The sequence below is a fragment of the Microchirus variegatus genome, assembly GCF_963457635.1.
Source record: "Microchirus variegatus genome assembly, chromosome: 16".
In the NCBI taxonomy this organism is placed as follows: Eukaryota; Metazoa; Chordata; class Actinopteri; order Pleuronectiformes; family Soleidae; genus Microchirus; species Microchirus variegatus.
Window position 1 is genome coordinate 9,613,551 of NC_139817.1, and position 24,501 is coordinate 9,638,051.

The following is a 24,501-nucleotide window of genomic DNA, read 5'->3' on the forward strand; positions in this document are numbered from 1 at the left end:
CAGTGCAGCCACCGATTTAGCCAATTAATTTGCCAATCTCTATTTATACCAGCTCAGGTCTTGTGTGTTGGTGTGTGTCTGTGTGTGTGTTCATGCGTGTGTGGTGTACTTGTCCGTATGAACTCACTGTCTTTGGGTTCATGAGAAGAGTCAGTCTTGACAGGTGTAGGGTCACTCCAGGAACGGCTGAAACTCTTCGATCTACGCTCAGCGAACGCTAGTGCAGGCGGGGGAGAAATAGTCACGCTCTCACACATAGACTCACACACACTAACAAGCCCGCAAATTGGCGTGTTTTTTTTTCTTCTTCCAACTAATCCACACACACAAAGGCAGATGCAACCACAACTGCACAAATACTGAACACACAGGCCATCCCTCCTCTGTACAAACACACCGAAACTGTCCAACAGACACACACGTACGGCACGCTAACAAACAACCATATACCTTCAACATATAAAGCATCCTGCTGCTCATTCTTACCTGTGTGGTTATCAGTAAGGCTGAAAACAACTCGTTTCACAGTTACGGAGCTACAAATACTTGATAAAATCAGCTCTGCTTTGAAGAATGATAATCGCTGTGCTCTGAGAATATCTTTAGATTACATGAAAGTGTTTGACATGGTTTATCGTGTCCCTCAAGGCATCTTTTTTTCACTCTCATATTTTTTCTCTGTTCAGTTTTTAACTTTAACCTTTTATCAACTGGATGTTTACGGACATGGGCCCAGTTCTATTTTCATGTTTAATGTTTTCATAATACTAACCAACACATCAAATGCTGCAGGCTCACCAGCAAATGTTGTGATCTTGTCAGTTCTTTCAAAGCAATGCAGAGAATCGAGAAGAAGAAAATTTGTGAAAGAAGACATGAATAGCTCCTTGCAGCAGGGGAAAGCCTGAACACAACTTGTGGAGCAACTTGACATTAATGCCACCAGGAACAAGACATTTTAATACATGTCTACAGAGCAAAAAATAATCTGCTAAAGTACAAATTTTGGGAAGTTGGTCTTTTCAGTGATTGGTGCGTTTTAATTAAGTTCAGACTTGTTGGGGTCGAGACACAGTCCATAGCCACTGGACCTTGACTTTTGGTTTGACAACTTTCTTTTGTTCCCGCAAAAAATTTTAATAATGTGATCATGACCTGTCAATTTTTGCAGGCTTGTTACAGACCTGAAATACTACAGTTTGACTCTGGCGTTCTGGTAGTTCAGAGAATAAGGGAAACTCCAAATCTCATGATATTCAATGTAAGGGGTCATGTACTGGAACATAGTGTATATGTGTTGTTGTTGTTGATCTACTGTAAATTTTCTAAATTTTCTTTATTTGTTGGTGCAAAAGTCTGTAAAAGCTGCCAACGGCTGACTACACTTTTAAAAAATGGAACCGACCTTCTCCATCCTATTATGTTCGCGCTGTCACTTGTTTTGTGGGGTGTGAAGTTCATGTTCAAACTGTAATGACCTGTTTAAAAAGCCTTGCTGCAGTCTCATCGACCATTATGTATTAACCCGTAGGATCCAGCAGAGGGTTTTCTACCACATCATATGACAGCGGCTATGCACAAGCGGGACCCGTACAAAGTGAGCGACTTTCACAAAGGCAGCCCCGGCAGTGACAGCACATTGGAGATGCAAGACGAGGTGAGAGAGACTCATTCTGCAGATTCCAGATTCGCTGCTTTGGTGAAGAAACACGGGATGCACAAAGTTAACCGCAATTCTATATTTGTTACATTTTAGTTAAAAGCTGTTGGAGCTTCCTCCTTTTGTCATTGATTTCCCATTCAGGGAGTGTTTTTTCCATCCTACTCTACTCTTAACGTAGACAGTACAGTTAAAAAAATAGCAATTATAAAAGTTATTAAAGAGGTGCAGTGTTTTTGCGGCACTGGGAGGGTGGAATTTATTCAACATTAGCTAATCTCACAGACTAGTCACATACTGTAGAATGCAGACCAACAAATATATAGATTAGGGCAGACGAACACTCCTCCATTATGGCCAACCATGTCTTTGCTTTTGCTCTTTAAAGACATCATTCACAACGTCCACGTCCTGGCTAAGAATGCAACAGGAAAGGACCAACTAAAGCGTTCACACCCATACGTGTGCACACACATGCGCATACTCATACTTCTGGCTTTTATAAAACACACTGATAAACATGTAATCCACAAGGAAATGCAACTGAGTGTTGACAAAATGCCAGCAAAGCAACAACACACTCGGTCATGCAAACAAACACACCAGAAAGGAAAATAAATGAACAAAATACCTATGATAGCGGGGAGAACAACATCGCAGTCAGTTTTAGCAAACAAGTCAACCACAGGCACACACACAAACATCTGACTCACTCTGTGCTTTCATCCTTCTGCTGCCCACCATCCGTAGATGCTTCCGGAAGTTCCTGTAGATAGAAAAAAATCAAAGCGTAGGAGGGATAACGGAGGATGGAGGAAGAACCAAAAATGTAAAAAAAGAGGTGAAAGAGGAAAGAAGGAAGGGGTGGGCGTGAAATAAAGCAGGGCGAGACAAAAAGAGAGGAGAGTTCAGTGTCAAGCTTGCGTTTCTAAAACGGCTAATTACAGGTAAATATACACATTTCCGTGTCAGTGTGAGTGGAAAATAGTGGTCACAGGAGTGTTGTGGGTGTGATGTACCACGCTGCAAAGACATCTTTTCATTAGCTGTTTTTGTGTGGAGTCATGAGTCACGTAAGAGCAGCGAGAGGGAAACCCCGGGAATGTGTTCGTCGTAGACGGAGAAAGATCTGTTTTGAAAACACCCACATGAAGTGAAAGGTTAGAGCAGCTAAAGGAGTTCACTGGGTGCACATCTGTGTTTCTTTACTTTTCCAAGCAGGCGAGTCGCAGCTCTGTTGATGGTGTCTAATGAGCACTGGGGAGATTTGGCAAAGACGTTCAGGCCTGATTGATTTATAAGGCTATTTTTTAATCAGTCATCGTGATTAATAATTACCTAGATACATGGTCAGGTAAATGAAGATGGATCTAAAAGTCAAATAGATCCAGTTAATGGTTGGTGGTTTTAAACTCAGACATGGTCAGAAAACATTTCTTAAGTGTTCAAATGATTAAAATAATGATGTGTTATGCCAGTTTTGTATCGTGTTATTGCTTGATGGTGGGCAGGTCATACTATTTTAGTTGAACAGAGTACTGTCTTTTGTGGCCATAGACCGTCTATATAAGAAATCGACCTAGTCTGGTTCACCTGAAGCCAAATAGGATGTGAAAAGTTATTAAAAAAATAGCCACCAGGGGGCAGCTTTGCTGAAATAATTCACCTGATTTAAAACGAAGGTAAACATTTTCCATAGGAGTCTCGATAGCTAGATTTGGTTCATCTTCAACAGCACATGGTGTCGATTTTGTAAATTCCCTTTTAGAGGAAACTAGACAATAAAGCAAGGCACTGTGTGGCATACATTTAACTTGATTTCATTGGCTGACGCTCAGAAAGTAGTACATTTTTCAGAAACTGCTGCACTCAACAAGAGCAAAATCAATGGAGCCGCAGTGCAGTGATGCTTGACACTGCTCCTTTCAAAGCGAACACCTTGAAGTATTTGAGATCTAGCATACTAACCTTTTTTTTTATTTAAGAGCTGTGACCTCTTCACTGTATATAGTGCTGTGTATTTCTTGAACGGGTTATCAAGGGGGAAATGTAAAGAAATGGAGGATACTATAGTTGCTGAGCAATGATATTGAATATATTTTTTAACATTGTTATTTTAACATGGTTTTTGCCCTCTGCAGAGTTGGATAGATACACAGAGACTGAACCGGTCTTGGTCTGTTTGAGTCTGTTCAGGGTTCGACTGTACGCAGGCTTTTCATTCATGGTTTGAGAAAGAGACTGAATGTACAACAAAAGCTGTTTTCTCTTTTCATTAGTGACGTTTAAATCCATTGATGGAAAAAAAAAAAAGTATAAATAAACCCTTATTCTTTTGTGAGGCGAATCATCGCCTAATGAGTTTTTACAATTGTACGGTATTAATATTCATCAGAAAGCGCAGACTGATGGAACACGAATGTAATTGTTAGATCTGTTTTACCTACATGAAATAATCATACTCATTAATCAGATATGCCTCAAGATGTGTTCTCCATAATGTCTGCTGCTGAGTTAAAGTAACATATAATATAATCATTTAATTTGTCGTTATATAATTAAATAGGGGCTTAATTAATCATAATTAATATTCACGAATGCGATACAACCAGGGGCAATATTCAAATTGTACGACACTGCAATTATTTGATAAAGACAAAATGGGGGAAAAAAACTGCCTTTTTAAGAAATTTAGCTGAAAAAAATCCTTTCTCTTCAAGTATTACAATGAGAAATTGTTTTGATGGCACACCATTATCATTGTTATACTTCTCACGTAAAGTGACTCTTAGGGCTAAAAATTATCAGTGGTACCAATTATGAATAATGTCACAATATCATGTCAGAATTATTGCAGTATAATTCTGTTCGACATATTGTGCAGCTTGATTATGAAATTATTCATTTAAACAGGCTTATAATTGACATCACAGCCCAAGGCCCTTTGCTAAAGATGAAATATGTCAAATTAAAATAATAAAGAAGGAGCAGAGAATATAGTTTTTCACATCTCTGAATAACAATGTATGTCGTATATATGACTTTGGAATAAAAGCAATAGGATTTTTATGGTTGTTTTTTTTTTTCTTTCTGTGACCTGCTGCCTAATCCTGACACGATGTTCTATGCAGAGTCCCAGATAAACATCCTTTTATCTTTCTGCCTCCCTCCCATGTCACAGCTACACAGCTGTGGTACACCGAGCCACCAGTCAGCACTCGTGATTAATGATCTCTGCATGTGGGGCTTCTCGTGTGCACCGTTTGTGCGAGCGGAAAAGTGTATCCTTGTTTATCTTTACACCCGATAAAAGTAGGAAGAAATCATAAAGGGACAGTCTTTGGAGTCACTTTTGTCCTGGGTTTACCTCGGTAAAACATGTCAGCAGAATTTTACTGCCAATTTTTATGAGCAAAACTAACGGAATCGTGATAAAAAAGGACGGCAAGTGGAGTGCTGCTAAATATTTAATTCATTCTTTTCATAATAAGGTGTAATAAACACACCATTACATTGACAGAACTGCCACCTTGTGTGTTCCGTGTTTGCCACAGATGAGAGGTGTTGAGATTCTTAATGAGATTAAGACGGAGAGAGAGAGAGAGAGGGAATGTTTTTTTTTTTTTACATATTTACATGCAATAAAATTGCTTTACTAACTTTACTACATGCTACTCTAGTAACATCTGTTGATAATACATTTCCATCTTCAAAGATTATTACTAATTTAATAAAAAGGGGGATGAATATTTTAAAATGTAATATTACAATGTATCGCCAGTGGCTTTATTTGATTAAGATTCGGTTTGGAGCCAGAGACTGAAGATGTAGTAACTGGAGGTTTAAAATTCAGATTGAATGCTCACGCTTTTTGCGTTTAACTCACTTTCATTGGTTTATTTTTGGTGAAATGTTCCCATACGTTTGACAGTTTCAGACCTGCACTTTCTCTCCGTCTCTCCCCGTTGCACCATCTGTAATATACATTCTCCTTCATGTGTGAGTGCAGTCGTGACAGTAAGTGGAAGCTTCACTGCCCAGCACTTCCCGTAGTAATGGTATAGTCACAGTTACAAATTAACATTCACCTGGTTAATTTATTTTCATAATAATACATCATGTAGACACTTAAGTACTGCATTAACAGTTTTATATATATATATATATATATATATATATGAATAATCAATGTCTTTAATTAAATCGGCTAATTGTAGTGGCTTTAGACTTATTCTTAATTACATTGTACATACACAGAGTATCTTAATTCAGCTAGTGCAAATACATGGATCATGAGGTTTATCCTGTGTCTCCTCTCCCCTGTTGCTTGACAAACGTGCGCATGGCCTGATAAGATAAATTATTCCTTAACCCTTTGAACACGGAGCATTTAGGCTGCTTTTTTCCTTTACTATGTTAATATATATATATATATATATATATATATATATATATATATATATATAGAGGCTATAAGAATGTGCAGTATAGACTGTCTTGTATCCTTCCCCCCCCATAGGCATTTTCACCAGCACAACCTATAGGCATTTTCACCAGCTATATAAGCACACCTGAGCCAAAAATACACATTTTTAACAAAAATACCATATATTTGTGATATTTGGACAGTTCAAAAATAGCTTGGCTCGTTTTTATGAACGAAAATAAAATAAAAACGTAATTTTTTTGTGACTTTTGCATGATTATCGGAACAAAATCCCCCCCCCCCCCCAGGATGTCCATATAAACAGTTGTGTTTGCACCTGTGGCACGGATCTGTTACGGAGCAGTAAGTTAAAGTAGTGGTTTCAGGTCAACTCGGCATGTTTTCCCATGAGATTTCAGTGCTTCCCCCTAAGTTTGTTCTCCTATTCATTTCCCCCAGAATGTGCAAGCCACTAATCGGATGAATAACGCGCGCACACAACATTGATGAAGTTGACAGTGCAGATGGATGACACCGACATTCAAAGGCACTGAGATGTACTGCCTAGTGTCACATTCACCATCTGCCGCTGAGTGTCAGGGCATCTGGGTGCGAGTGCGACTCTCTCCGCTCCAAACTTGTTATCGATGTCATAACTCCTCCAAGTGTCACAGGATCGCACTCTTGTTGTTTCCTGTTGATTTTTTTTACTTCTGACTTTAACTTCACATTCTGCAATCCAAAACTTTCTACAAAGCCATTCATAAATATTGAGCACAAATGATCCACCAAATATGAATATAAATGCAATCTTTTTAAATAACCAGTTCAATCAGCCCAATTAACCAATTTTTGGCTCTTTCCAGTTTTGCCTAGGAATAAAAATCTAATTCTCTGTGGTTAGCAGAAAAAATCCGGTGAGTAGATCCTCTTCGTCCCAATGAAAGCCACTGACGTCCTCACACCTTCAAGTGCCACATTCTGACTCCTTTTGCTCAGTCAGATTAGATATGGCTGGAAAATGAGTGACAGTAGCACTTAAGTCGAGCACAGCCTGGCAGCGGACGCTTCATACCTCTGGATGACTTCTGCTGAACTCTGCTCCCTTTCTTTCCTTTTTCTCTGCACAAATCCGTGGAAAGCCCTGCCAGGATGTGTGGCACAGTATTAAAGGGTATGAGATATAGGGAGAATGCTAGCGTGGCAAGGGGTTAGGATAGTGCAGGGAGGCTGGTGCCAGGGCTTTTTTAGCTGCAGGGTTTATTTAGCCGTGTGAAGGCCGGGGTGATGGTTTGTTGGTAGCCAGCAGCTACATTTGACTGTTAAAACCAGGAAAACAAATCACGTCTCCAGCTCTAATCTTATTTTCTGTGTCATCCCAGCAACAAATGAGCCAATATGCATGTGGTATAATCCACACTGATCTTCTGACCTTAAGTGGCTTTTAGGGGGGGGATTTTATGTTACTTCATACTTTCCCAGACTCATTCATGGATGCTTGACTCCAGTAAACTTGTGTTTTAGCTTATAGATCTGTTGAGTTTTGAGCTTAATTTAGCAAGTAGAGGTTTGTAGGTTTACTTGGCTACAGTACAGACTACAGTGCGTTGTTGTGGAGGACTGTCACTCACTGAAACGAGGAAATGATCTGCGTAACTTGGAACTGGAAAGTGATTTGCGTGTGAGTTCATTCGTGTGTCAAGTGCAGACATGGTGTGAAATGTATCACTTTCACAGAGTGGTTGTGCCTTCAGCAGATTAAAGTTTGATTAACTAGGGAAAGTGTGAAACAAAAATCCCAAGAAGCTGACTATTAACAAGAGATTGTGTGTTTGAGAATAGTCCACTGTGGGCACTTTGACTCTGGGTAAGTAGAGGAACGTAAAATTCCCCCAAAATAATGAAACGTGTCAGTTTTTTTCTTTATCTTTTCTTGATGTGAACAAATCCCCATTGCATTATTACACCTCTCAAAACCTCACTCCCCGGTCCGTGCAATTATAGAATATCAATAATTACCCAATAGTTGTAGTAAAAAACAACTACATTTTTCATATTTCGTTGCTTGGTTTCAGAGGATCCCCGTGACCCTCATGTGGCGCATAAAGCGGTAGAAGATGGATGATTGATTGGAGGATAATTCAGTCAAACAAATTAGAACATCAGCATTAAAGAGCAGCTCAGGTTAGCAACACATTATGGTTTAGTTTAGGTATGGTGTGGTTGTAGCAGGAGAGGTGTGCAGTATGACATGTCACGGTTTGGCTTGGCAGTACATTATTATTAGTGTGATTAATGTTGCTCAATGATTGTCTGTCTGTGCAAAGTAATACAATTTTTTTGTTTTTTTTTAAACAGGCTTATTGTCGCTTTGGTTATGATTTCTTTTTAAATAACCGCTGATTACGCGATCTTACCAGAGGACACTAGGAAATCACGTGAGTGAATTTTCTCGACAGCCGACCACCACATTCGGCGCCAAACATGGTTTAAGTCAGCCAGCACAGATTCAGAGATAATTAGTGATGTAGAGTAGGATTAGAGCGCAAACATGATGGCCACAAAAACCCTTGTGTATGTGTGTTCTCGTAATTGACTGCTTGGATGTGAGCTACCAGGGTTTATTTCAAACCAACACAAAGATGGGGTGTCTTTTCTGACTCCAGCTTGGCAGACTTACTCAGCTGCACTGTAATACTTTTTTTTTTCTCTCTGCTCTCTTTCATGAAAATCCTGTTTCTTGTTTTTTTTTTTGTGCTGCATAAGCCATTACCTGACAAAGCATTACTTTAAACAGCAAGTCATTTTTGAAAAGGTTGTTTTGAAAAACAGTTTTTGTTTTTTTTTGTCTTTCCACTTCATATAAAAACACATCTACAGACTTCGAAGCTGAAACCTTTTATCCGTTCTGCTTAGGTCAGTGTGTTTTGTGCCCAAGGATGAAGGTTAAATGACATTACATTAACGATCAGCAGATTAGGAAGACGAAGAGTTGCACGAGATATGGAAACAAGAAGAAAGCATGCCAGGGAAGAATACTCACGATATCCTGTTTGAGTGTCCGGAGAATAATTGGATAGAAGGCAGGAAGAAAGAAGAGAATAGAAAAAAACAAGTGTAGGCATCAGTGTATAAGAAACACAGAGGACAAAACTGGAAGAAAGTGTGACTTTGTCTACCAAACACCACGTGAAAAGATGAAAGGGCAGAATCTGAAATGAATCTACATAATGAGTGTTATTTTTGCAATATACTGAAAATGTTTAATTGCCATTTCTTCCCTGGTCAGATGCCAAACCTGTAAGTCCCGCCCACAAGGCATCAGAACCCACCCCTGCTTATATTTCAGTGCCTCTCGCTTTGTCTGTGTCTTAGTATAGAATAGGTAATGCAAATCAATTAGCAGATCATTGAAAGCAGTAAATCTAAAAGTTAAACAATCAATTAACCTGAAAATTAAAAACAATGATTGACTATCTCCTTTGAGCAAGCCACAAGCATCTGCAAGTTCAATGGAAAAATCAATGGTCTGCCTTAAAGGAAGGAGATCGATCCAGAAAGCTGTGGGAAATGGTTGGAGGTGGTGTAAAGTATCTACTTTACAGTTAATGACCTAAAACATTCAAAAACACAGACACGGTCTGTTGACTTTGTCAATACAGCGGCTATCGTAAACAATCCCTCGCATGCGTACGGTATTTGTGCACATGTGTGTGTTTGGACAAGGAAGGGACACTCACGCCTGCATGGTTGTTGTCGCGGTCTGAAAGCTGAACATGTTTTCCTTGGGGAACCAGTTGGTGTCCTCTGCAATCAGAGAGAAAGATTACGATGGCAAGGTTAAGCGGGGAAAGACGGAGACAAATGTGCCGCATTTGGCAAATGTTGGTAATAAATAAATGAGCGTTTACGAAAGCATGAAACTCGGGTGACAGCACCAGCACTTCACAGTCCACCACTCCACAAATGGAGAGAGGGAGACGCACAGGAAGAGACAGCAGAGACGGAGAGTCAGAGCTACAGACCACAACGTCACATCCAACATCAAACCCCTCAATCCCCAACAGACCAAAGAAGAAATAGATTTGAAAATGTTTATTTAAGCAAAGAAATAGAGATTTATAGCTCACTTTCAATGGGTTTCACTAAAGCCTAAGCTAATTTTTCAGTACTTTTTTCACTAAAAACAAAAACAATTAGAGTTATTGCTTATTTAAAAAAAGTAAAACCTTTACAAACACTAGACCGGACAGAAAAGGGAGATTTCTTAATGTTTAACAGGAACTTATGGCAAGAGCTCACTGCCCTCATGCAGCTACATAATGAATATGTTCTATTGCTATTTCTTCTCTGGTCAGATACCAAACCCGTTAGTCCCAGCCCCCCCTCCCCACCCGTGTTTAAATTTCGTCGCCTCTCCCTTCGTCTGTGTCGTCCACCCTCTCACCTCTCTCCAACCCAGTCATCCGGTCCACACTCCACATCCGCTCTAGGCGTCTGTGATGCTTGCCTGCCTCTCGGGGCGCACTCTCCAGGTCCAGGGAGCCCTGACTCCGCGAGGGGACGCCACTGCACGAGTCACAGGCCAGCCCGCTGCACTCCGCCTCCCCCTTTCCACCCTCGGCCCAGCTGCGGATATTGTGGGCACTGACGGAGGTCTGCAGTGGGGGCTGTGAAAGGTGGTGGTGGTGGTGGGAGTGGTGTGATGCATGTTGGGAGCTGGACCCAGCGATGCTTAGGCACTGCTGCTGGTTGCTGCTGCTTCCACCGCTGCTGGACGGCACACTGGTGCCGGCGACGGCGTGGTGGTGGTGGATTCCGTGGTGGTGGTGGCTGCTCCCACAGCTGCTGTTGCCACGGCTGCTGCTGCTGCTGCTGCTGCTGCTGGTGGTGGCATGGTGGTACTGGGTTGGAGATGAAGAGGCGGAAGAAGGGGATGGGGAGGGCTGCATCAAGCCGCCTCTGGATCCCACCCCGCCGCTCCCTGACTTCTCCTTCAAGACGTCCAGTTCTAGGCTCTCCTTGCTGCTCCGGCCGCTGCTCATCAGCATACCGTGCTGGGTGGTGATGGTGTACACACGGGCAGGCTGCAGGGTGCACTCCACACCCTTCAGCTGGTCCTCCTCTGCTGAGAAGCTGCGCTCAAGGGATAACCGCGATTGCTTGGTAGAAATGGTGATGGAGGGAAGAGGTGCCTGGAGCAGGCCCAGTGGCTGTTTCACCAGACTGGGCTCCGGATTGTCTTTACACCTCTTGGTGGTGTCGGTGCAGGGATGGAGGTGGTTGTTGTTGTTGTGGCCAGTCGTGTCGCTTGGTGACTCTGGGTCAGGCCCCACCAAGGTTTCACACAGTAGATGAGCTACAATGTTGAGAGGGAAAGGACAAAGACCTAGTGTCAGGGAATGTGAATAAAAACCAAGACACTATAGCAACAAAGAAAAGCAAGAAGAAGAAGACACTGAGGATATCATCATCAAACGTCATAATAATCCCAGCCTGTCATTTCAGCAGAGGATGAATTAAGGATTAAAGGAAAATGCAGAGTAGCACAGAGGTGTGGACACATGACAGGATGGCAAAGACGCTGACCTGATCCTTTTCGGTTTTCAGAGTGGGACAGGTGCTCTCCGAATGCTCGCACTGCTCTGTGGGGACACACACGACACGCATAAAGACATTAATTCATGTGTGGAAAGGATGGATGAGTGAGGACGGAAAATGAAGAGGGAGACAAGAGGAGTCGAGAGAGAGAGAGAGAGAAGGGGCACGGGAATAAATTATGAACCTAATTGCTTTCTTTGTAGGCCCGTGCCACCCACAGATTAAGATGCAGCTGTTTTATCTCCACACTTCAGGCTGCCTCAGACTCTGAGACGGACAGTGTGAGGAGAGGAGAACTGTTTTGTGACGATTTCATTTCTCTGAATGACCACATTGGTACTTGTAATTGCTAACAGCAGTCTGTAAATTCACTTTGTGCATGTGTTGTGTTTATTTATCTTGTTTCACACCTACACAGAATGTATATGGATATGCTTTATATAAATATATATGCTCCATGTCAAGAACAATTTAACCCTCATAGCAACTGAGGAACATAGCTTGGAGATGTGCTGGAAATAGATGTTTTGAGCTCCGTAGTCACATGACTGCATCTATTTCACTTAACTATTTTTTCCTCTTGAGCTTTCTTTTCCTCTCATAGAAAAATAATCTTAACCCATATATAAACCACATATAGAACTACAAACCAATATCACATAGGGCTTCTCCCTTTTACATAAAATGGCCCTAGGCCCTGCGGTGGAATGACACTGGCCTCGAAATGTTGCTCTAGTCGGTGTGTGACAGGATTGGAAAACAGAGTTAAAAAAAAGGAGAGAATGTGTAAGAGGGAGACAGATTACTCAGTCTGTAGACGTGCTCACAATGTTAATCCGAGTCCTAACTGAGAGGAAATGTGCCACAGCAATAACTATTAGGAATAACGACTCATGGTAGTAATTAGGAATAAGAGAGGAAATGAGAAAATGTGATTAACTCAAACATTGTATGCAACAACAAAAAAAAGTGAATTCCTATAGCCAGGATCACGATGAGGTTGTTGTTTTCCCTTCTGACTTATGCAGAGTAAAAAACAAAAAAACAAAAACAAACTATGAAGAACTGTAAATTTAAATAATTATTTCCATTTTGGGAGATTTTATACGTAATATTTACTCTTGCATACTGACCTTTAATACTGAGATTTCAGTACTTTCATCACTTCAAAGCATGCTAGTCAACGCAGGGAGAATTGCCCTGCTGTTTGTAGGTTTTTCTTTCTATCTGGTGCAGAAAGCACTTTGCACTTTTGACTGAGTTCACCACATTGATGTGATCCTGATGTTTTCACACTTGCTGACCTGCACTATCAGGGGCTAATTAAGTGTTTACATCTTTCAATTTACTCAGGGAAATAGCTTCAGCTTCTGGGGGTTAGGTTTTCCCTAATGCAGCTGATGTCAGAGGTGACTGCTGAAAGAGACACACACAAACACAGCTATCCTTTGAAGCACTCACTGACATTTATTCATTTGTACAGCCTAACTAAACCGTTATGCCTAATCTTAACCACCATCCAGTTTATCAGAAATGAGGATCTGTCTCATTAGGACCAGGACTGGTGCTGACAAGGTCACTAAATATGCCAGAAAAGAGTTTACAAACACAAGTACACACACGTATGAAACCATATTTGTATAGAAGAAACCCCCCTGTAAAGGATATTCTGTGGGCATATGCCTCCTACCTCACAGCTCTGTCAATTATTCAAGCCTGTCCAGCACACCAGGCATATACAGTGCACACACACAAACACTCACTCACACTGCTGTGTCACACCACCTTTTCGCTTTTGCACGCCTTTTTATTTATTAATTTTAGTCCCAGTGTGTTAGAAAGCAGGATTTACCGACCTATAGAACCGCATATGAAAATTGCTGAGGTCCTGCAAAATGGGGCAATCACGCTCTTATTCAAGTTAACTCCACAAGACTCATCTATTTTAATATTAAACGTGTTTCTATGTATCCTAGTGTTTATAAATGCATGCTTGCTATTTACTTTTTTACTATATCGGCTGCTGTAATTTACCTGTTGTGGGAATAAGGATTAAGGATAATGTTATTTTATCAAATGTTCTGCTTCGGCTCAGCTAAGACACTTCATGTTACAGTTACCTTTCTGCAACGTTTCCAGACACGGTGAACAGACAGATTACAAACTGCAAGCTGTGCACCTCCTAACACTAGGTCCTTTCCTCGCTGCCGTGCATTAGCGTGAAATCAGATCAGTCACTCAGGGTGTGTGTGAAAATCAGCAGATAATTGATTGGCCTTTTTATTAAAACAATGTTGAGTCAGTGGTTGATGGACTGCACCGTGACCAGACCCCGCAGCTGAGCTTTTGTTTTGCGTCTAATATGATACATGCTACGTTACGTTCTCATTGTGTCCTCTGATAAATCAGGACTAAATAAAGACAACTTTAAAGCTCCAGTGAGGAACCTCACTTTTGCCTCCAGTGGATTTCTGAGTAATTACTAAAAGTCTGCAGACCCTGTGGTCTAAGACCTATAGTTTTCTCTCCTCCACCCCAACCCACTCTGTCCCTCACACACACAGTGAAAGAGAGACTAAAGCTCTTCTGATGTTGCTGTGGTTACTTGTGTGTTGTCCACTCCGTTCAGGAAACATAATTGGAGCTGCCAGGTGAAGGAAACAGCAACAACTGGGATTGAACACCTATTCAGGCAGCTGTTGATTGCTGTTGGCAGTGCATTCATTTTCAATATCACACAAAGCTATGAAGGCTCACCTGCTCAGTGATGTGCAGCGCGGGGATGTCACAACGACGCAGACACGAAAAGACAAAACTGCTACTCCGAGAAACACAGAGGGAGTCACGTGCAGCTGATGAGATTAATTGGCATCGTCTGAACAGACGTTCATTCATATTTAGCACGTACTACAGCCTTAACGCTGTCGACTTTTTTATTTGTGTTAGTCTGAACAGAATCGATTACTAACGATTACATTACTAACTTTAAACTGAGATTAAGGAGACCTCAGGCACACGCACCGCTCTGGTCAGTTGTTAGCTTTGTGCACATGACACGGCTGCAGAGTATTCATTATCTGACACTAATGACCGTGCTCTTTAAGGCAGACAATTATTACCCTCAGCAGTTAGTGCCTCAATTAAGTAGGGTTTCTTATTACCACGTTAGCACTGCAAATGTAACACTTTAAATGATGGAACCTCCACGGGTAACACTGAAAACTTACTGCATGACAATCAAGCCTTAATTTTTCCCCATTTTTTTTGTGCAACAATGAAAAATGAAAACGTTTTTTTCCCAGATTTGCCGTCACACTGACGGTGTTCACTCCCGGTTGGTGAAGAGTGAGAGTCGGTGCACTGTGAACAGGACAAAGTAGAGATTTTTGGGGTGACTGAGAAACTCTGCACGTGCTGCGACATCATCCAGCTCCCTTCTCACTACACGTCTAAAAATAGCTCAGCACCACCATGCGACTTCAGCATACGGCCTCTTCTCAACTTCAGCTCCTCTGTTGCACAAGTGCACGAGAGCCTCTGTGTGTACTGAACTACGGAAGAAACCAAAGAGAAAAGAATCTTTGTCTGACTCTGACTGCGTGTGTGATGCGATGATGTAACCGGCAACAATCCCACTTAAAGACACTTGTGATGAATGCAATCTTGCGCTCTGATCAGCAGGTGTCCCTCAGACATTGTCATTTTGCCCGGGCCGTTTTATTATTCAACAGGATGGCCACTCTTGATTAGAATCACAAAACAATGTTTCCAGCGACTTGCATCATCCATTATACATGAGAGTAAACTGAGTTGGAAACCATAGAGCAAAATAGGAGCGTCTCAATCCATCCACTGAACAAAACCTGTCTCCCTGCTGCGTTTCCTCATGTTACTGCACCCACTCTGTACATGACATATGAGCACATCAGGGGTTCACAGGTGTGTGTGTGAGGGGGAAGAAGAGATACTCTACAATGCAGGTGAAAATGAAGAGGGAGAGCTGTGCACAGGGAGGTTTCTCATTCATTCATTCATTCATTCATTCATTCATTCATTCATCCATGCTTGCAGACATGTGACAAGGGTTTTGGGGAGAGAGATGCATTAAAAGGAAGGGAGTGTCTGAGGAGGGGAGATGAGATTAGAGTAGAGTAGAGAGGAGCAAAACATGAACACATAAAAAATGAAAAGAGCAAACTTCAGAAAGAGCATGTTTTTCTGAAGAGAAAGCACACTCGAGGTTATCTGATTTAATATCAGTCTCCATTTGAAGGCTTGATTTAATAAAATCCTTATATGAGTCTTTTGATGAGGGATGTCCAATTTTTTTGTGTGTGCAATACCGATATTTTAGACCATTTGTGAACATATGAAGCTGTTAACAACACATTTGTGCCGAGTCATTTCAAAGACACAATTCTCCAACTGTGTAACACATATTGTTCTCCCAATAAACAGCCCAAACATGAATTTTTATTTTCAGTCTGTACAAAGTGAAGCATGTAATATATATGGGATTTTTTGATTGTATCAGATTCTACATTTTTATCTGTCCGATATCCACTCCAGTGATTTTGAGTGATACAGATTCCCATCCCTACTTTTAATATATGCCTTTTACTGTATCCTCCGCACAAATCTAGCAAGAGTTGGCTTGACCATGATGGTCTTGTGGTGTAGAATCAGAAATACTTCTTAACTTTTTTTTTAACTTTGCTTTCTTTGCTCTCTTTCAGCTTAGCAAAGAGAGAATGGATGCAGACCAATGCTCGACAACTTGGTAAATATGTTTTGATTCTTAACGAAAAACAGTTTTTAAGGTTCAAGTATAGGGACTGGGTTTTCATGAATAAAAAGTGTTTTAATATAACTACAAACATTAATAGTTTTAGTGCTGTTCCAGGTTAGAGAAAGCTTTTACGATTTGCAGCATTAGTTCTGTGAAAATCTCCTTTTAATAACCATGCAAAGTTGGTATGCAAATATCTAACATTTAATGGGAAATCCAATTGAATTGGGACTTTGTGAATTACAGTGATATCTAGCCCTGATCGACATAATGAGCGAGAAAGGAATAAATTAAGGTTCTCTCTTTTGGGCCAACTAAATCTTTTTAAAACCAGCCCTAAGTCTGAAAAACCTTTTGTGCCATTTAACATGTAAATGAGCTCATTGAGTGTGATGTCCTGTATACACAATGAAACGCAGGCTGCTGACGGACACAGGGACAGTGTAAAAGAAACGGCTCATTAGTTAAACACGAGCAGCAAGATGGCACAAGTTCAGTCCTGGATTAAAGATCAGATAAAAGCAGATATTGTCATAGTGATGTTGGAGGAACCTTAAAGCTACTTAAAAAAAGGGCAGTAACTTGTGCTATGTTCTATTTATGAGCCAGGTTGAAATGGGATTTAACAACCAAACATGTTTTTCACATTATCTCCCCAGAGAAACGCTTGTGGTTTAGTGTTTAATGTATGACATGACCAAAGTCACATAATTCATGTCCTTTTTTTTTTTTGCTTTGTGGTTTGACTTACATGAAGGTTAGATGCTCTGGCAGCTTCACTGGTGGGTGCAGTGCTTTTCAGCTGCCAACACGGATGTCACAGCTCTAGTTCCCAAAAAAGTTGTCGTAATTACATCCAGAATGTGTTTTCTGAGCTGAAGCCTGTATCAAACACCCACCAAAACCACGACACATCACTGATGAACTAATCATTTCTGTTGTTTTGTTTTGCAACACTGGCTGCACTTAACAACTCCTACAACCAAAGGAAATGTCACCTGAAATGGAAACATGTCACATTTTCGCTAATTGCCGGGATGATACGGATGCTTGGTCAGACCTACTGTGAATTTCAAGAGGTGCTCTAATCCCATTACGTAAACTTCCATAGGTATATAACGTGAAACCTGATGCTCCCGCTTTACCGTCTGGTGATTTGTTTTGTTCCTGTCAGTGAATGGGCGAGGATGAGTGAATGTGAGCCTTTGTCTGGGTCCGCAGTTCAACCGATACTGTGGCGTACCGATAGCGTTTCACAAGCTGAATGAGACAGACACAGTTACACACTACACTTTATCAACACTTTGCACTACATGCACCAACTCTTTCACTAACCACATGGCAGACGCTCGAACGTATCCCCAACGAGAGGGAGATGCACCTCATGCCCTTCAACCTTCTTTTCTGCATTTAGCTAGAACAATCTTCTCGTTATCTGCTCATAAATGAATGCAGAGAAGTACTTAATCCGTCCAAACTTAATCCTCTTATTTGAAAATGTTACTTTTTACACCCACATCCCCCATCAGTCGAGCAGTTTCCCTGGACGAGTTTACGCTGTTAAACCTCCACCCACATTTGGATAGGAACCAAGCAATAATTAAACATAAAGTATGTAATTTCTGCCACTAGTGGTCTCTCGATCAAAACAATAACAGACAACGTAATTTGATGATGTTGTGAAGCAAGGTGGAATCATGGAAATTGTTATCCAGGGAGAACTCCTGACAGCAGAACACGCAGTAGTCGTGATTCATTAGTGGCAAATACACGCAATACAACACACTGGCTGACTGAGCATCTCCTTCCTAACTCTGATAAATGATGATTTGGTGGCACATCAGCGTTACGGTAGACATGGAAGTAACCAGAATTCCTGCAGCTACACAGGTAGAGTCGTAGAAGAGTGGAGTGTGTTACTCATGCTCATGGTGCTCATTATATTCAGTTCAAGTTTGATACAGTGAGATATCGCAATATTTCACATGACGATATATTGCTTTTGAGACACCAAGTGTCATATATTTTTTTAACTGCTGTAACAAATACACTTAAGCTTTTTGCTGATTAGCATAAAAAACACCAACGTGATGCTCACTAGAGCTGTTGTGTATAAAATGAATTATTTTGCAAATACTCAGTATTTTTGCAATATTGTGATAATATCGTATCGTGTTGTATCTGTCAATTCCCACGCCTACAGTACTTTATTGTTAATATACAGATTTCAGTGAAACTTTCGGGCCGATGTAAGTACACTAGTACAACAGTATTTCATTATTATTTTTAAGATACTTGTAATGCTTTTTAAATTAAAGTTAATATAGTTGTACATTTTGTAAAACTTCAAACTATTTATGCCAAAAGAACAATTCTAAATTGATGATTGAAGACTTTCCAATTGTCTCTCTATATATTTGAATTAATTTATGTGCTTGTTTCTTTGGTTCAACTCATTCACCCATTCACTTGCTTCCATGCAGTTTACTTTTACAATGCAGCGGCCCACGTTGCAGCGCCAACACATACAGTATCTCCATTATTGATCCACATCCAGTCATCTCATGCCTTTCCCCCTGTGGATTCCGACGCTGTTAAACAGCGCTTGACAATATATCGTTCGAGGACGAGCTGTTCATGGTTGAAATACATTGCAATCGCTCCCCCGGCAGTGTTCCCACTGGTCTGCAATGTCATCGGGGCAGATGCCTCTCCACTGTAAACAATGGGCTGCCAAGCAAAGAGGTTTTTTTTTTCCAATCTTAACGCGCCTTAATTGAATTCTCCTCTCAGGTGGACTAATTGAATTGGGTTTTCCCACAAACTCGGCGCATCGAGACGACACATACACCAGCACAGCTGGAGTGGATGATGAGGACCTGTTGAGAGAGAGAGAGAGAGAGAGAGAGAGAGAGAGAGAGAGAGAGAGAGAGAGAGAGAGAGATAGAGAGGATTGTTGGGGCTTTTGAGGGCCACAGGGACCTTGGAATGTTAATTGCAGTCGTGAAAGTGCAGTGCATTATGGGGCATGTGGGAGTGAGGTAACTGATCGGGGGATCTGATTAAAATGTCAGTGCACTAGGGGGCTCACCGCAAAGTCCCCAACCACATACAGTGCTGAGCGATGCAGCTGTAGCTCTTCTGTAGCTCTGCTGTAGCCGACACGTATTTGACACACAACTTTTAAATAGAGTACACTATAGTAGTGTTGTGTTTTCTCAGCAGACCTTTTGAGATTTGTGTTTCCATGAAAAGTTTGCACATAAATAATCCGTAGAGTAGAAACGCCAGAAACTTTAAAAATCATTGTCCCACTAAAAGCCGAAAATGTGATTAAGCGCAACAATAAGAGACTTGGTGAATAAATTATGATGCACTTTAAGCTTTTGACCTTCAAAAAGAACTAGACGGTGTCAGATCTGCAAGGTGCGACGAGGAGACCGCATTGTTCTTCGAATTAACTCGAGAAACGGAGCGAGTCACATATTTGATTAATTAAAAAGTTTGAAACTATAAGAACTATAGGTCATTATATGTTTTAAACCACTGATGATTCAAGAACTCTTTCAAAACAGGCCACAGACAAACAGTGTACTAGTCTGATTCAATATTAGTAGCACTGATCTGTTTTAATGCTTTTGCTGATCATTTACACTGCTCTTTTTTAAAACTCCTCATTACAGGCAACTCCTAATACTCACTTCACAGTAACTTGGTGTATTAATACATATTTTAATTAACAAAACATCTATTTTATTATTTGTAAATAAAATAATTTTTTACAGTATGTGTGTCAAAAATACTATATAATACATTATATTATAAAACATTAGCACCCAGTCTATTTGTGACCTTGGAAGCAACAGACCCTAACCCTACACACTTGTTCTCCAGCTTCTGCATGGCTTTTATCAGCAGAAATGCCAATTATAAGATCATTTCTTAGATGAGAAAAGGCTTGACTGACTTGAGATACTTTTGTCATGCACTAAATAAAGAACAGAATAAACGTATGCACAACAGCAGACAGTCACAGCCGAATAATCAGAAAGCGCTGTGGGAGTCCTAATCATTTGTTCTCAGAAAAATCTGCCTCATTCAGCACATTTATAGGAAAAAAAACAAAAAAAAAACTGTCTGACTAAACAAAGCAGGAGGGAAAGACTGAGATGGATTTGCTCAAATGAAAATACAGAAAATATTACTGAAAATCAAAAACATACTGTGCCGTTAAAAGGCACCTGAATATCAGTGACATTTAAAAAAGGGACAAACACTAAAAACAGTTATATAACAGATGCTGACCTCATGACAGCAGAGCGACGGCCTCAGCAAAGAACAGTCGCACCTGTCCACTTTCCTCAATGAACTAAGACAATCATATCTCATTTGCATCAATCAGTAATAAACCAGTCCTTTCATCTTCAACCCCACAGCTCTGCGATCGCTGTTGTCCAATGTCCTTCAGCCGATTCACAGCCTCTCCTCTCTCCGGCTGACAGAGAGATCAAAGTGTTTGCTTTCCCGCTCAGTGTCACAGAATACTGCTGTGTAAAATGGGAAGTAATCTCTTCTCTCTCTCCCTCTCTCTCTCTCTCTCACTCGGTTTCTTGCAATACTTCTCATGGGCTGCTGGAGGGGAGAGTGTGACCTGTTTCATAACCAGCAATCCATAAACATAAGCTGTCACAGGCACAGATTAACACCGAGCGCAAGACGCCTGCCTGCGTCTCCTTTAGTGTTTGTATTCCGTTCCTTACCTGGCCAATCACCGACACGTCATCTGTGAGAGAACTAATGTGTTTTCGTCCAGTTAATCGCACCACATCGTTATTTATTTCACTTTTACTGATCACAAACATTGTCCTGTAGTCATATCAACATTAATGTCATAATAAATAAGAGGATGAATCCTACTCTACATTGAATGCATTGACTTAGTGACATCTAATAGTGAGACTGCAGATTGTAACAGATGAAGAACTCCTCTGCTTGACCCTCCCTCTCCCAGGTGCATTTGGGAACTACGGTGGCCTCTGCAGACCACAAAAGATGACATTCTTCTTCATTTGCAGCTGCTTTAAGGCCCTGCTATACTTAGACGCACTGTATCCAGGCTGTGCATGGATACAGTGCGCGTGGACAGTGCATAGGTGGATAATTAAGCCCTGCTCACCAAGCAGAAAAACCATTTCAACAACAGAAGAAGTAATTGCCAAGGATTGTCTTCCGAGCCTCGACCTGGCGACCCTCGACCCGCTGACACCCCGACTCCCTCTGTCAGACAGGCCTTTAAGCCGCACAAACCAGACGTATCTTGGGAGTGGCGTTCTCTTCTTTTTTGGTAGGAATGCGTCCAATTCCCAGCGTCCCAGCTACTTATACCGCCACCCGATGGTGAAGTTTGGATACCACATGACCCTGTCGCGCGAGTATACCAGGGCACGTGATATGCGACTGTGCGAAAGTATACCACAGGCCTTTAGAGGGTGGCGGTCTTCGTAAAGCAGTCTTATTCTAAGGATACTCTTTTCTTCTGTACACGTCTCACACATCTTGATATGCCCAAGCAGTTGTGAGACACATCATCACCCTGCCAAGCAAATTAAGTCCCACACATCATAGGCAAGGGCTACACATTACAACATCTGTGAAAGAAACAAAAGAAAACAACTTACAAGAGTAGGTTTTACAGCGTGTCTACAGATGGGTTGCAAGTGTTGGATTTACTCCAGGAGGGTGGAGACAGCTATATTTTTGGATTTAGGCTCAGAATTTTGTTCACATTTAAGGATGCTACAGGTGCAGCAGGAAAAAAAAAGAGGAAAGTCCACCTCTAACATTAAATATTCAGAGGATTCAGGGTCCAGGCTGTCCTTCAGACAGACTGGAGAAGAGTTGAGAGCATAAGTAGATGCCGACAGACAGCACTTCAGTGCCTCCCTGCCTGCATGTAGATTGATGCTTGTGTTTAAGGTGGTGGTGGTGGGGGTGCGGAGAGAAACCCCTTCCCTTTTTAAAGTGTTGGATTCCTCATTCATGGGATTATGTGCAGGTGGGGGAAAAAAAAGTGATAAATATTGGATGTGATTCAGCTGCATTTCCCCATCTATGGGAGGAGAGGAGAAGAGGTTCATTCTGCCATCACGTCTGAAAAATCAATCTCTGAATTCAGTGAGGGAGTGAGACAGATGATGGGAATTTAAATGACTGAATTGTGTAACGTGTGTGCGTGCCTGTGCACGTGTGTGTGTGTTTGCAAATGTTCCTTTGCAGAAATGAGAGAAAGAAATGGAAAAAGCCCTTTCTTCACATGTACAAGTGAAATACTGCACATTACACACAGGTTTGGCCAGCTATATTATTTTTTTTTTTACGACACTGCATTGACTGAACAGCCTAACCAAAGCCTAACCTAGACATAGTTCTCAGACTCGGAAATGAGATTGTGCCTCATTAGGACCATGCAGGGTTTGGTCCTGGTCCTGACAAGATCAGTGTTTATACCAGCGAAAGGTCCTAAAGAGTGACACACACACACACACTGCACACCCTGCACATGACGTAATAGCACATCAGCCCACATCTGTTTGCTTTGGAGTGTGTTCTTTACAACCAAGTCAAGGTCATTCATTGACTAAAGTCGAGTCCAAGCACTGGAAAAAACATTGAATCTTTTTTTTATTTTTTTACCGCGCGCAGATCTCACTCAGCATCGCAGCCCACGGTGTGCACTTCATGTGTAGACACACACACACACACACACACACACAGAGCCACACGTGCTTTTTTGCAAACTGCAGCAGTCAGCACAGCATATGATGCACGGAGAGCTTACACTGTTTGCTGCTGCTATTGCAGCTGGATGCGGATCTGACCATTAAAAATCCATACATCCCTGACTGTACATACACGCACTTAAGGAGACTGTGTATCTTCCTTTATTATGAGAGAGAGAGAGAAAGAGACGTTAACAGCTTTTAACAGATTGGACTCCTGCCAGGCAGTCTGGGTCTTTTTTTCTTTTTTACCCAGGCTGAATACATTAACAGGCGCTTATATATACCTGCCGTGATAGGTGATCAGAGCAAACGGCCGAATCGAATTCCCCTTGTGATTGATTAATTGATGGCTGGATCATTTTTGTCATGCAGCCTGGGCGTGAAGGCAGCAGCAGACACTTTGCTGCTGCTACATGTCTGCAACTGGGGGTCGATGCGTCCATGCAGGACACAGAGAGGGGGGGGGGGGGGGGGACACACATCTCTTTGTTTAAAATGCAGTGAAAATGGACAGATTGTATTTTTAGAGCGCACACACACACACATACATATATATATATATATATATAGGCTGTGGGCTATTTTAGGTGTTGCCAAACTGGGGAGCGTTTAGTGAGTCACAGTGAGCCTCGCGCTTTGCCTCTGCATGACTTTCATTACACAATGATGCTTCATTCACAACAACAGTAATGCAAAAGAGCACAAATATTATTCTCCTCCAGCTCCTCCAGCTCATTCAGCCACAGCTGATGGAGGCGGTAAATGAGGGAATTACAAGGTAAATGTGACCTTAAAAGCTGCAGCTTTGTGAGGGGGATTTTACGCACACGCCCGTGAGTACGGGACAGTCCGCGCACACCATGCGGAGAAAAGCGCACAGATAGAACCATTTTTGCGCACAGGCAGCCTGGCAGGATTACGCAGAGGCAAATCACAAAAAAAACACACATACACACTAATTTGAAGTTCACTCCAGGCTCTCTCTCTCTTTCTCTCACGCACACACACCTGGAAACGGGAACACATGTCAGGTTCTTCCGCAGAGCTCGATCCCCGCTGTCACTCACCTAACTTTTGCCGCCACGGAAGATATCGCATCGTTTCTTAAATTCTTCCTTTTGGACACGGCAGTTCCCATGCTGACATGGAAACGACGCGGGCAGGAAAACAGTTCATTCCCAAAAAAGGAGGACTGCGACAATGGAAGAGGGAGATAGAAAGAGGGAGAATTGAAGGAAGGTGG

General features: G+C 41.6%; 1 protein-coding gene across 1 annotated transcript in view; it reads right to left on the bottom strand.

Annotated features, from left to right (window-relative positions):
• The window catches only part of nsmfa (NMDA receptor synaptonuclear signaling and neuronal migration factor a), a gene marked incomplete at both ends in the record, with an annotated part of 35,258 nt that extends 10,862 nt beyond the window's left edge, over positions 1–24,396 (bottom strand). Inside the window, 7 exons of the mRNA XM_083903009.1 lie at positions 128–217; positions 2,374–2,426; positions 7,162–7,230; positions 9,827–9,893; positions 10,534–11,445; positions 11,676–11,731; positions 24,326–24,396. Of these exons, the coding sequence (XP_083759135.1) occupies positions 128–217; positions 2,374–2,426; positions 7,162–7,230; positions 9,827–9,893; positions 10,534–11,445; positions 11,676–11,731; positions 24,326–24,396 (1,318 nt within the window). The remainder of the gene's footprint in view (positions 1–127; positions 218–2,373; positions 2,427–7,161; positions 7,231–9,826; positions 9,894–10,533; positions 11,446–11,675; positions 11,732–24,325) is intronic.
• Between the last annotated feature and the right edge of the window lie 105 nt (positions 24,397–24,501).